This window comes from Manis pentadactyla, chromosome 10 (assembly GCF_030020395.1).
Source record: "Manis pentadactyla isolate mManPen7 chromosome 10, mManPen7.hap1, whole genome shotgun sequence".
NCBI classification, from domain to species: Eukaryota; Metazoa; Chordata; class Mammalia; order Pholidota; family Manidae; genus Manis; species Manis pentadactyla.
In genome coordinates, this window is record NC_080028.1 from 100,248,707 (window position 1) to 100,261,408 (window position 12,702).

The window sequence follows — 12,702 nt, forward strand, 5'->3', positions numbered from 1 at the left end:
CAAAAAAACTGGTGAATTTCCCTAGAACCTTGGTGTAGGCTTCCTTTCTAACAGTGAGTCAAATCATAGGTATCAGGACTTCTGCTTTCAGCCGAGATGAACACAGACTGCATTTACCCTTCCTACCTGGATGGAACCCCAGAAAAAAACACAAGAGAACACATGCACAGCAATGGTCTTCAAGACACTGATCGACGGGCAGTGAAGGACAGTAACCCGTGAGACAGGAAATAAACAGGGTGAGCCCTACAGCCCCTGCCCTGAGAGTTTCCACTCATGCAGCAGCGCGGGAGCACCCAGACATAGGTGGGGAGAAGGGGTCGAGAAACTGGGGGAAAATGTAGGCAAGTACAACCCGTCAGGAAAATTATCAACTGAAATGGGCCCAGAACGAACAGATGTTACAATGAGCAGAGAACACTGAAACAGCTTATAATCATATTCTTTATGGTAAAAAAAAAAAAAAAAAAAAAACTGAGTACAGACAGGGAAGATATAAAAAGAAACTCAAACAGAACTTTATAGAAAAGACACAGCATCGTAAGATGGAAATTACACTGGGTTAGAATAACAGCACTGCCTAAAAAAGGATCAGTGAATGTGAAGACACAGCAGTGGAAGCACTTACAAATGAAACATGTAGAGAAAAAAAAAATTAAAGGGAAAGGAAGGGCATCGGTCAGCTGTGGGACAGTGTCAAGCTGTGGAATATACAGGTAATGAGAATCCCTGAAGGGAGGCTGGGGGAAGCAAAGGGGCCATTTGAAGACACACGGTCAAACTTTCCCCAAAGTTGATGGAAACCCTAAACACACAGATCCAACAAGTTGTATGACCCCCAAGCACAGACACACGAGGGAAACGCAGCCAAGACAAATCAAGCACATCACCTACGACAGGTGATAGTGAGAACATTTTAAAGTAGGGAGAAGAAGAAGAACACAAAATATGTGGCATACAGAGGAAAAGATGAAGACGACCTCGAATTTCTCTTGGAAATAATGTAAGCGAGGAACATACTTAAAGTACAGGAGGAAAAAACAGCAAAGATCCCTTTAAAAGGGAAGGCAAAATGCAGACATCTTCAGACCTACGAGAGCTGAAAGGTTCTTCATTAACTACAAGAAATGTCACCGAAAAGTCCTTCATGCAGAAGGAATAGGAGAGCACATAAAAATCTGGATCTATACAAAGGAATGAAAGTAAAAGAAACAGGAACTATGTATTTTCTCCTATTAGTTAAGTCTCTTGAAAGGTTAACTGAGTGTTTAACTACAAATAACAACGGATTGTGGGATCGGTACTACTGTGAGACTAAAGTGCAACAACACGGCAAAGACCAAGAGGGGAGAACTGGAAGGAACTGTGAGCTTCTTACAGTCCAGTGAAATGATAGATCACTTGAAGGAAAACTATGCTAAATCAAAGGTGTATAGTATAAACCTTAGAGCACCTCTTAAAATAACAGTGTTATAGCCAACAACACAACAAAGGTTACACAATGGAATCACAGAAATGCAATGAACTGAAAGGAAGGAAGACAAAGAAGAAAAAGGAAACAAAGAAGATGGGACAGACAGCAAAGACAACAGACCACAAGCTACCCAGTTAAACCAATAGTTGTGTCAGATGGAAGTGGTCTCAACACCCCAGTTAACAGGCACAAATGGTCAGACTGGATAAAAAGGTAAGAGCCAATCATATGCTGTCTACAAGAAAATCACTTTAAATAGAAACATGCAAACTTAAAAGTAAAAGGACGGAATAAGATTCAGCATGCCCAAAGAAGTCTGGGGAGGCTCTATAAATGTCAGAGAAAGTCCATGTCAGAATACTAACAGGGACAAAACAGGCCATTTCACAACGACAAAGTGGTTAATTAACCAAGAGGATACAACAGTCTTCAGCGTTTACACACCTAACAATAAACATGAATCGAAAACCGTCAGAACTGCAAGGCCAAATACACAAACCACAACTTGGATCACAGTGTTTTGACGTCTGCAAAAATTACATGCACCAACTCTTCCTTAGGCAGCAGGCCCTTGGCTTAGATAGGCACCAAGAATAAGCCACACACTGCAACGAATTCAGGGTTGTCATTAGGAAAGCTGTCTACAAGTGTGTGCTGAATGAAATAAGCCGCACACACACATACCACTTTTATAGCACTCCACTTAAATGAGGGACCCAGAAGAGCCAAAGCCACAGAGACAGAGGGGAGCGATGGTGGGTGCCAGGGACCGGAAGGGAGACTACACCCGGCAGGTGTTCTTTAACGGGTGCGCAGTGTCGATATGGAGATGGGATAGTAGGGGATGGCTGCAAAATTTCAAAGTGCTCAGTGCCACAGAACTATCCCCTCAAAAATGGCTCAAGTGGTAAATGTTATGTTATTTTACCACAGTAAATACTGAAAAAGAAAACACGAGATTCAGATGCCCGGGTGAAAAGTAGAGGCCCGGAGCTCAGGAGGAGCCGCCCGGCTTACGGCAGGCCTTCAAGTGGCTGATTTCCGGGCTGCGTCTCTGCCCCTGTGTGCCCCCACCTTCACAAAACATCCTCCTGTGTCCTGAATTGGACGTTTTACCACTAAGTCTTTTTGTGCATGTGACTTTTTATTCATAGCATACACAAAAGATGGTGACATTTCTGGGTGAAGGTGATATGCACGATCAGAAGTTTTATACAGAGAATAGACTTTCCTGGAATTGAGGGGCAGGCTCTGGGAAAGCCATAGACTTGCTGAAATTGTAGGCACCATTTGAAGTGGGCGTGAGCACGGGTACCATATTCTATGATTCCAGGTCCTCAAAATGTTCTCTTGGGCTCAAAGGTGCCTGAGGGGTGAGGATGCGTCCCTCTGTACAGAATCCTGAACCTAGTGTCAGTGAACATTGAGCACAAGAGCTCTGTTCTGCCAAGTGTTCTAAACTTAACTTTTGAGTCCAAGTCAATGTACCTGGGATCTTTCTTACCTACCTATGTCACTCTTGTAGGGCTGACTGTTTCTGCTTACCCTGAATTTCCTAGCCACTCACTAGACATGCTCCGTAGGAGAACGTGACAGAGGGCGAGAGTCCACCCGTGTGTCAAGTGGAGAGTGGAGAGGACACGTCATCTGTGGGGGAGGGCTGAAAGGTGACCTGGACGGCTCGAGGATCATCTTGGGGGGTGGTCACAACTTGGGCCAGTGGCAGGAGACCTTGTTTGCCCCTGTTCGGATTGGACTGGCAGTTGCCTGCTTTTCCTTCAAACTAGTTGCTAGGTTGCAGCAACCTATGACCTCACAAGGGTTCCAACCCTCCTGGTTGGTAGGTGCTTGGCAGCAAAGGTAGCCAGAAGCACCTTCTCAGAGCTTTCTCTACTCCTAGCATCTCCTTAGCCTGGAGTAGGGATAACGGGCTCACATTCAGTGAGAATCCACAAGAGGATTTTGGACAGGGTCTGGTCCCGGAGAGGGTGAGACTTGGGCAGAAATCATGGCCAGTGTTCCATCGAGTTCCCAGGCTGTGAGCCAGAGGCCCCAGCCTGGCCCCTCCGGGCACCAGCCGGATGTGATGCTGGACGCACAGAGACCAGGACCGCCAGGTGAGGCAGCGGAGGGACGAGGGGCTTGAGGACGGGGAGCCGACGGCAGGAAGGCCTACCCAGGGGGGCTTGTGTGAAGGAAGGAGACACTCAGAAGGCCAGGCACTGGAGGACGAGAGTGTAGGTGTGGGGACAAGGACACACACGGGGAAGGGCACCTGGAGGAATTATCTAAATGAGGAAGGGTGTTGAGAACGGGGAGACGGAACAATGGCAAAGTGGATGGGGGCAGATGGCTGCCAGCAAAGGAGAAGGATGGAGAGATGGCTGGGGAGAAGGCCACGGTCTGCGACAGCAGAGACACTGGGGGCAGCTTGTCTTTTGGGGGTAGTTGGAGTGGAGTGGGAGGGGACACGGGGACCGAGGGATGAATCGCAAAGACAACAGCTGGACGCTGTCGCCTGGTTTCTTTGCCCAGCAGCCCAGGCACACAGCAGCCCTCCGCCAGAGGGCTCCGGCCGGCGCACGCAGCGGGAGAGGTCGGCCGCTCTCCAGGAGTCGGAGGAGGCAGCCACGGGCGAGGAGGACGCCTGGGACCTGGACATGCTGTGCGGCCTCAAGATGAGGCTGAAGCGACGGCGGGTGTCCCCGGTGCTGCCCGAGCACCACGAGGCCTTCAAAAGGCTGCTTGGTAGGGGGAACCCTGAGCCCATTCCCCTTTAGAGAAACTTCCAGCGACTAGACTTTTCCAATGGAAAAGAATTCCCTGTCAGTTGGTGACCTCTCTGTTCCCAGAGGACTCCTCCGGGGACACTTAGAAATGGCTGCCAGTAAAGGAGAAGGATGGAGAGATGGCTGGGGAGAAGGCCACGGTCTGTGACAGCAGAGACACTGGGGGCAGCTTGTCTTTTGGGGGTAGTTGGATTGGAGTGGGAAGGGACACGGGGACCAAGGGATGAATCCCAAAGGCAACAGCTGGACGCTCTCGCCTGGTTTCTTTGCCCAGCAGCCCAGGCACACAGCAGCCCTCTGCCAGAGGGCTCCGGCCGGCCCGGGAAGCGGGAGAGGTCGGCCGCTTTCCAGGAGGAGTCGGAGGAGGCAGCCACGGGCGAGCAGGACGCCTGGGACCTGGACAAGCTGTGTGGCCTCAAGATGAGGCTGAAGCGACGGCGGGTGTCCCCGGTGCTGCCCGAGCACCACGAGGCCTTCAAAAGGCTGCTTGGTAGGGGGAACCCTGAGCCCATTCCCCTTTAGAGAAACTTCCAGCGACTAGACTTTTCCAATGGAAAAGAATTCCCTGTCAGTTGGTGACCTCTCTGTTCCCAGAGGACTCCTCCGGGGACACTTAGAAATGAGGCAGGATTAGGCCACAGGCAGAAGCAGTCTGCACTCGGCACACAAAAGCTCGGCTTCCACTGCACCCCTGGGGCTCTCAAATCTAAATGCCTCCGTCAGCGTGCGGGGTGCTGACAGGCCATTGGGCGCGCTGATGTGACCGTCAAGGGAGACGATGCCTCCCTGCACGGTGACGGAGCACCACCTTCGGTAGGATCAGACCTGTGCACATCACCTACTGACACCTGCCCCCCACCCCCAGCCAAGCCACCGAAGAAGGATGGCACCACCTTTCTGGCCCAACGAGTGCACCTCGGCCTCCCCACCCCGAAAGGTCCCGTCAGCACGCACGGCTGCTCTCTGCTCGGCCCTGCTCCGGCTGTCCGTCTAACCTGTGCCTCTCTTCCCAGGGGACCTTGTTGTGAAAATATTCCTGGCCTGGGACAAAAATCTGAGGGTATCTGACAAGGTAACTTTGTCCACTGAGATGTGTTCCCTCTCCAGCATCTACCCTGGGGGGCTGGAGGGATGCCTTCTAAACCCCCAGTCTCGCCTCTCTCCCCAACTCGGAGCCTTGTCCACACTGCCCTTTGCGGGGCCTGGAGGCTCCTTGCGTGGGAAGGGGCAGCCCTGCCCCCACCCCCACTCCTCTGGGGTCCGCCCCTTTGCCTGCCACCGCAAGCCCCTTCTCGCCTCAGCCCTGGGGACTCCCCTTTGTGCCAGCTTATCAAAGACCCTTCTGATGGCGGCTGTCCTAAACAACCAGCGTCCCACCGGCAAAGCCTGCCATCCAGGAGCGTCCTAAAGTCCCTCTCCCCACACGGGCGGGGTCTGCCCCCAGCCTCCCCCTCCCTCACCCCTCCGTCCTTCCGTCCTTCCTCTTCTGGGATGTGACCGCTGTCCTGTGGCGTTCTCCTCTTCCTCAGTATCTCCTGGCCATGGTCATAGCGTATTTCAGCCGGGCTGGCCTCCCCTCCGGGCAGTACCAGCGAATTCACTTCTTCATAGCTCTGTGAGTATTGCTGTCAGTGGCCGGCCGTCAACATTCAGTCCTCTGGGAGGGCGGAGGGAGAGGTGTGGGACTCTGACCTTGCATCTGTTCTCTTTTGTACTCCACGTGTACTGTTCACTTTGGTATACCAAGGATAGGATTATAACAGAGCGGTTTCTATACTGTTGTCTGTGGAGACAGACAACCCTAACACCAGTTAAAACACTGGAACGAACAAAAGACCACACAAAACCCTCCTGAGGAGGGACAGAATGGGCACCACGCTGTCCCCAGGTGGCCAGGCTTGAGACCACACCGCCTCCCTCAGAAGCCTCGGCCGCTCTCCTGCCTGAGTCCACATCAAGTGGACCGTCCTCCTCTGGCTTCCCAGGCGGACGCCACAATGCAGGCCCTCGTCATGTGACACAGACCGAGTGTAAGCATTCCCCACCCGTGCTCCCTACGAGGCTTTACACGCCCCAAATCCTCGGAGAACACAGGTCTAATGCTCCCCGCCCCTCCTCAGCAATGCCACCGGCTAAGGGGGTTCTAAGCCGAGGCCAGCCTTCTCAGTCTGAACTCAACCCTCCCCACAGTCAGCATCACACTTGCTTATGGTCCTGACATTGCACTGCTTTCTTCCAATGCTCCGTCTGAAATCCCTTCCCTCTGTTTTCACATTGTGTCTTCTGACTTGTAGGTGTCTTTCAGACATATATATATTGGAAGAAAATGACCTATCCTTAAAGTCGGTGCAAGGAGCACAACTGTTCCCACGCCTCCCCTGGACCCCTAACTGCAGTCCCCCAGTAGCACATCAGCTAAAATCCTAGTGTCATGTCACGTTCCGGGTAATAGTTACTTCACTTCCTAACTCCCCCCTCCCCTTCTCCAAACCATCAGACCAGACACCGTTGCAGGCAGGTCTTGTCAAAATATCCACATGTTCATAAAGCCCTCAGCACGCTACTTTGTGTTGCAAACGTTTAAGCTACACTGAGTCCATGAGGCGATCAGTATGGCATTTGACTGTGAGACAAAAGCGTCCGTCCATCCGTCCATCCATTCATTCAACGAAATCTTGTACACTGCATTCCGTGCCAGGGACTAGGAGGGTTGGGAGGAGAGCCTTGAGAAGGGCACGTGGCACCCATCCTCCAGCCTGAGCCACATGGTAGGGAAGCTAGGACTACAGAAACCGGCTAGTCAGTTCCTGCCCTCTGGATACGCACACATGCTCACTCCGCAGGGAGCCACAGGGTGCGCACATACAACCGCTTTAAAGGGCACAGGGAAGATGATGGGGACATTGCATGGAAACTGCACTGCTCGCCCTCAGGCCTCCCCGAGGGCCTTTGTCTTCAGCATCCAGCTGTGAGAGGTGCCCTTCAGGTCCCTGCCCCGCAGTGGCTTCTTGATGACTGGGTGGCCCTGTGTGACGCTGGTAGGGCTCCCGTAGGTCCTTTGTCAAGTTCAGCCTGTGCCTCTCCTTGGACGCTGACCTCGGCTGGGGATCCTTCCCGTCTTGCTCCTGACCAGCAGCCCGATGTCTCTCCCCAGCTACCTGGCCAACGACATGGAGGAGGACGACGAGGGCCCCAAACAGGACATCCTTTGGCTCCTCTATGGGAACGACCGTTCCCAGCGTCTTCTGTTCCACCAACAGCGAGTCCAATTCGCCCAATCCATGGGCTGGAAGGCCTGGGTCTCCCGGGAAGAGTGTGAGGAGGTGCGTGAGCAGCTGGGATCTCGGGGTGGGGGGGCCGGACTGCAGTGGGGGGAACACGGGATCGTGGGATCTTGAGGCGAGAAGGAACTGGAGGCTGGGCGAGGAAGGAGGGGCCACCTGAGGCCAGAGCCACCTGCCTTCCAGATCCAAGCGTTTGACCCAGAGCTCCCGGTGTGGAAGCGAGACCGCAGCCTGCTCGCTGTGTGAGCGCTCCCGGGACCACGGAGGCCTGGGCTCACCGGCCCAGAAGAAGGGAAGTCTGGATCCTCAGGTGCAGACAGAGCGCCTCGTTGTGTCGGCTTAGGAAGTCACCCTTCCAGACACTGACACCGCCCCGAGCCACAGGCCGAGGAACACACGCAGGTATGACCCCTGCACACAACTAGAGGGGAGGGCGTGATCATCCTGGGTGATCGGGAGCCATACTGCCCGTGACTCAGTCCACTGACTGCTCTTCCCCTCTCCGTCCTCTAACACCCATGTTGTCTTAGTCTTAGGACGGAAAGTCACAGCCCTCCACTTCGGGGGCTGCCCACGGGTGGAGCCGTCTGTATACCAAGCATCTTCAGGTATAGGGGCTTTTCCCTGCTGATAAGGACTCTCGCCTACCAATGGCTCAAGTGCAAGTTCTTCTTGCTTTCCACGCGTGTATGTCCCTTACCCAAATAAGCATCGGAGATCTCCACTCAAGGGGCTGTCGGAGATGGTGCTGTGCTGCTGCAAGATTGCGCCCCTAGTTGGCCAGTGGAGGCCTCTGTACCATGCCACTCCCTGGCTTTGGGTCCAGACTCGCACCCACCCCGCGATGGGATAGGTGGTTATTACCTTGGTCGGAGCTGTTCCCGTGATGGGCTCCATAGCCAGCAAGGCGTGATACACAGAAGCCAGTTGCTCCTCTACTAACGGCCACCAGACCTCTGCTCCTTTCCATAATTGTGACCAGAATCCAACAGGTTGGCGTGTCCACTCAAGCCACTGCCGAAGGCCCCATCCATAACCGTCTCCGTTTACATGAACATCTAGCTCACAGGGCCTTCATGAATCCATTACACTCAAGGACTACAACGGCCTTGACTGCCTGCTCAGTAGCAGTGAACACAGCTGCACAGGTCTCATCACGGTCCCACCTGATGCCCTTTTGTACCGACTGGCATGAGGCCTTCAGAATTTGTGCCAAGTGCGGGGTAAACCCCCTCCAGGAGCCCAAAACACCCAAAAGCTCTTGGACGACTCAATGCCACAGTGGTAGGGGTGGGGAAAGCCTGGACCTTGCCTATGACCACATCTGGGATAACTGTAGCTTTACCCGACCAGACAACCCCCAAGAACTTGACACACAAACCAGGTCCCTGAACCATCCCTATCTAAATACCGACAGCATTCTTCAACAGACTGGAACAAACAGTTCTAAAAGTCATAGGGAACCACAAAAGACCCCGAACAGCCAAAGCAATCCTGAGAAAGGAAGAAGAAAGCAGGGGGGATCTCGCTTCCCAACTTCAAGCCGTACTACAAAGCCATAGTAACTTTAGTTTTACCCGACCAGACAACCCCCAAGAACTTGACACACAAACCAGGTCCCTGAACCGTCCCTATCAAAATACCGATAGTATTCTTCAACAAACTGGAACAAATAGCTCTGAGGGTCATATGGAACCACAAAAGACCCCGAATAGCCAAAGCAATCCTGAGAAGGAAGAATGAAGCGGGGGATGAGGGGGGATTACGCTCCCCAACTTCAAGTTCTACTACACAGTCACAGTAATCAAGACAATTTGGTACTGGCACAAGAACAGACCTGTAATCAATGGCACAGAATAGAGGGCGCAGATATAACCCACACATACATGGCCAATTAATATATGATCAAGGAACGACGGACGGACATACAATGGGGAAATGACAGCCTCTTCAACAGCTGGTGTTGGCAAAACTGGACAGCTACATGTGAGAGAGAGAATGACATGGGATTACGGTCCAACTCCATACACAAGAGTAAACTCGAAATGGATCAAAGACCTGAATGTAAGTCATGAAACAATAAAACTCTTAGAAGTAAATCATAGGCAAAAGTCTCTTGAATATAAACATGAGCAGCTTTTTCATGAACATGCCTCCTCGGACAAGGGAAACAAAAGCAAAGATGAACAAGTGGGACTCTATCAACATAAAAAGCTTCTGTCCAGCAAAGGACACCATCAGTGGAAGAAAAAGGCATCTCTACAGTATGGGAGGATATATTCATAAATGACATATATCATAAGGGGTTGACAGCCGAAATATAAAGAGCTCATGCACCTCAACAACCAAAAGGCAAATAACCCGACTAAAAAATAGGCAGAGGATCTGAACACACACATCTCCAAAGAAGAAATTCAGATGGCCAAGAGGCACATGAAAAGATGCTCCACATCGCTAATTATCAGAGAAATGCAAATTTAAACCACAATGAGATATCACCTCACAACAGTCAGGATGGCCACCATCCAAAAGACAAACAACACCACATGCTGGTGAGGTTGTGGAGAAAGGGGAACCCTCCTACACTGCTGGTGGGAATGTAAATTAGTTCAACCACTGTGGAAAGCATTATGGAGGTTCCTCAAAAAACTCAACATAGAAATGCCATTTGGCCCAGGAATTCCACTCCTAGGAATTTAACCTCAGAACGCAGCAGCCCAGTTTGAAAAAGACAGATGCACCCCTAGGTTTATCGCAGCACCACTTATAATAGCCAAGAAATGGAAGCAACCTAAGTGTCCGACAGTAGATGAATGGATAAAGAAGATGTGGTACATATACACAATGGAATATTAGTCAGCCATAAGAAGAAAACAAATCCTACCATTTGCAACAACATGGATGGAGCTAGACGGGTATTATGCTCAGGGAAATAAGCCAGGCGGAGAAAGACAAGTATCAAATGATTTCACTCATATGTCGAGTATAAGAACAAAGAAAAAAACTGAATCACAGAACCCAAGAATGGACTAACAGTGACTAAAGGGAAAGGGACTGGGGAGGATGGGTGGGAAGGGAGGGATAAGGGGAAAAGGGTGCATTACGATTGGCACACATAATGTAGGGGGTTGGGGAGGGTAGGCACGGGCAAGGCAGTATAGCACAGAGAAGACAAGTAGTGATTCTATAGCATCTTACTATGCTGATAGACAGTGACTGTAATGGGGTATGTGGTGGGGACTTGATAACAGGGGGAAATCTAGTAACCACAGTGTTGCTAATGTAAGTGTATATGAATTATACCAAAATAAATAAATAAATAATCAATTAATTAAAAAAGCAAATGTTTACTCGAATAACTAAAAATCACTCATGAAAGCAGTGATTTCAGGGTCAGTCCAATATATTGTAAGTGTTTACAACTGGAAGGAAACATCACGAACCAGTTAAAATCTTGGTATCTGCTTCTAGACAGGAAATCCCACACAAAATCTAAAACTGCCAGGAACGGTTAGTTACAGAAACTCGAGTTTCGCGTCCAGGAGGGGAGGGAGAAAGGGAGCCAGGGAGCCTGGGTAGCGGCAGAGAGTTGGCACTCAAACACACATTTCCTCATTTTACTGGAAGGTACAGCAATCCCACCAACATAGGCACCTTTACTGCCCTAGTCCTAAAAACTCGTTTGAAAAATAACGCAGGACAGTGACTGTAATGGGGTATGTGGTGGGGACTTGATAATGGGGACAATCTAGTAACCACTATGCTGCTCAGGTAAGTGAATATTAATGATACTAACTAACTAACTAGATAGTTAAACAAACAAATAAATAAATAAACAAACAAATACATACATACATACTTACATACTTACAGACATACAGACATACATACAACGCAGGAGCCAAAAGGAGCCGCTTGGTCAGAAACCTACGCGAAATTCCTAACACAGCCTGGGCTGCAGCCGGCGGCAGGGTCGTTGCCGCCCATTACTATACAAACAGGTACCCGATCTCTAGGCGGGGGACCTCGCCAGTGCCCGCCGCCTCCGGGCGCACAAGTCTCCCTCCTCTCGCCACAGGACCTGTCCAGACAACAGCAGGCAGCAGACATTTCACTGCTCACTGAACAAGAGGTAGAGAACAGCACAGAATCGCCCCCGAGATAAGCACACACGCAAGCAACTCACACAAATCAATAAACACTGCAGCTGCAACGCCGGCAGCGGACGCGCACGACCCTCGGTCCGTTCGCTCCTCCCCCACCCGCCTGCCACCCAAGGCCCAGCGCGCCATCCAAGCTCCATTACCCGGGTGCAGCGCTCCGCGACTCTGGCCGGATAACAACTTCCCCCAAAAACACCAAAGAGAAAAAAGGCGTCCACGCAGAGCGCCATCCCGGCGCGGAAAAGCAGCTCTCCCGGGCGAGGGGATCTGTCTCTGGTGCCTCCCCGTCCCTGAGACCGGGTAACAACTCCGCAAAGTCACCTGCCGCCCAGCTCGCCGCCAGCTCCAGGTCTCCCACGGCGGCAAGTAGGTGCCCGCTGATGCCCGGAGTCCCCGGCCGCCATGCCAGCCCCCCACGGAACGTGGACCGCACTCCCGGGGCTCGCCTCGCCGTGGCCAGCCGGGACCCGAGGAGCGGGGCCGCTGAGTGCCCCGCGCCCCCGGCCCGCCGCCCCCCATTCCGCGGGCGCGCCTCGCCGGCCGGTCCCAACCTCATCGCCGCCGGCCCAGCCCGGTCCGCGCGCGCCGACATGCAGCCCGCAGCCGGGCCCGGCCCGGCCCGGCCCGGCCCGGCCCGGCGAGGGGCTGAAGACCGGGCAAAACCCGCTCCGCCCAGACCAGAAAACTGGCCGGCCGCGTCCCGGCCGCCCGCCCAGCGCCGGGGAGGCGGCGGCGGCGAACCGTCCCGGGGGGCGGCAGCGGCGGCAGGAGCGGCCAGCCGGACACAGACCAGGGGAGAGACGCGACGGCTCAGGGAGAGCGGAGCGGACGCGGCGCGGCGCGGCGCGGCTCCGGCAGCTGAGGCGGGCAGACAGCGCTCCGATCCACTTGGCCGCTCCTGCTCGGCCGCCCCAGCTGCCCGGCTCCCCCTCACTCCGCCGCTCCCCGCTCCCCTCCGCTACTCACCGTTGCTGCACCGCCGGCTCTCCGCG

The 12,702-nt window shown here is 52.9% G+C and overlaps 1 protein-coding gene across 1 annotated transcript; it reads left to right on the forward strand.

The window, feature by feature from the left end:
• The first annotated feature begins 3,482 nt into the window (after positions 1 to 3,482).
• Positions 3,483 to 8,169, forward strand: LOC130679392 (speedy protein E4-like). Its single transcript, XM_057488000.1, has 6 exons — positions 3,483 to 3,591; positions 4,010 to 4,222; positions 5,277 to 5,335; positions 5,793 to 5,878; positions 7,418 to 7,586; positions 7,731 to 8,169. Exons 1-6 carry the CDS (start codon positions 3,483 to 3,485, stop codon positions 7,791 to 7,793), a joined length of 699 nt encoding a protein of 232 aa, XP_057343983.1. The 3' UTR covers positions 7,794 to 8,169.
• Positions 8,170 to 12,702: the final 4,533 nt, after the last annotated feature.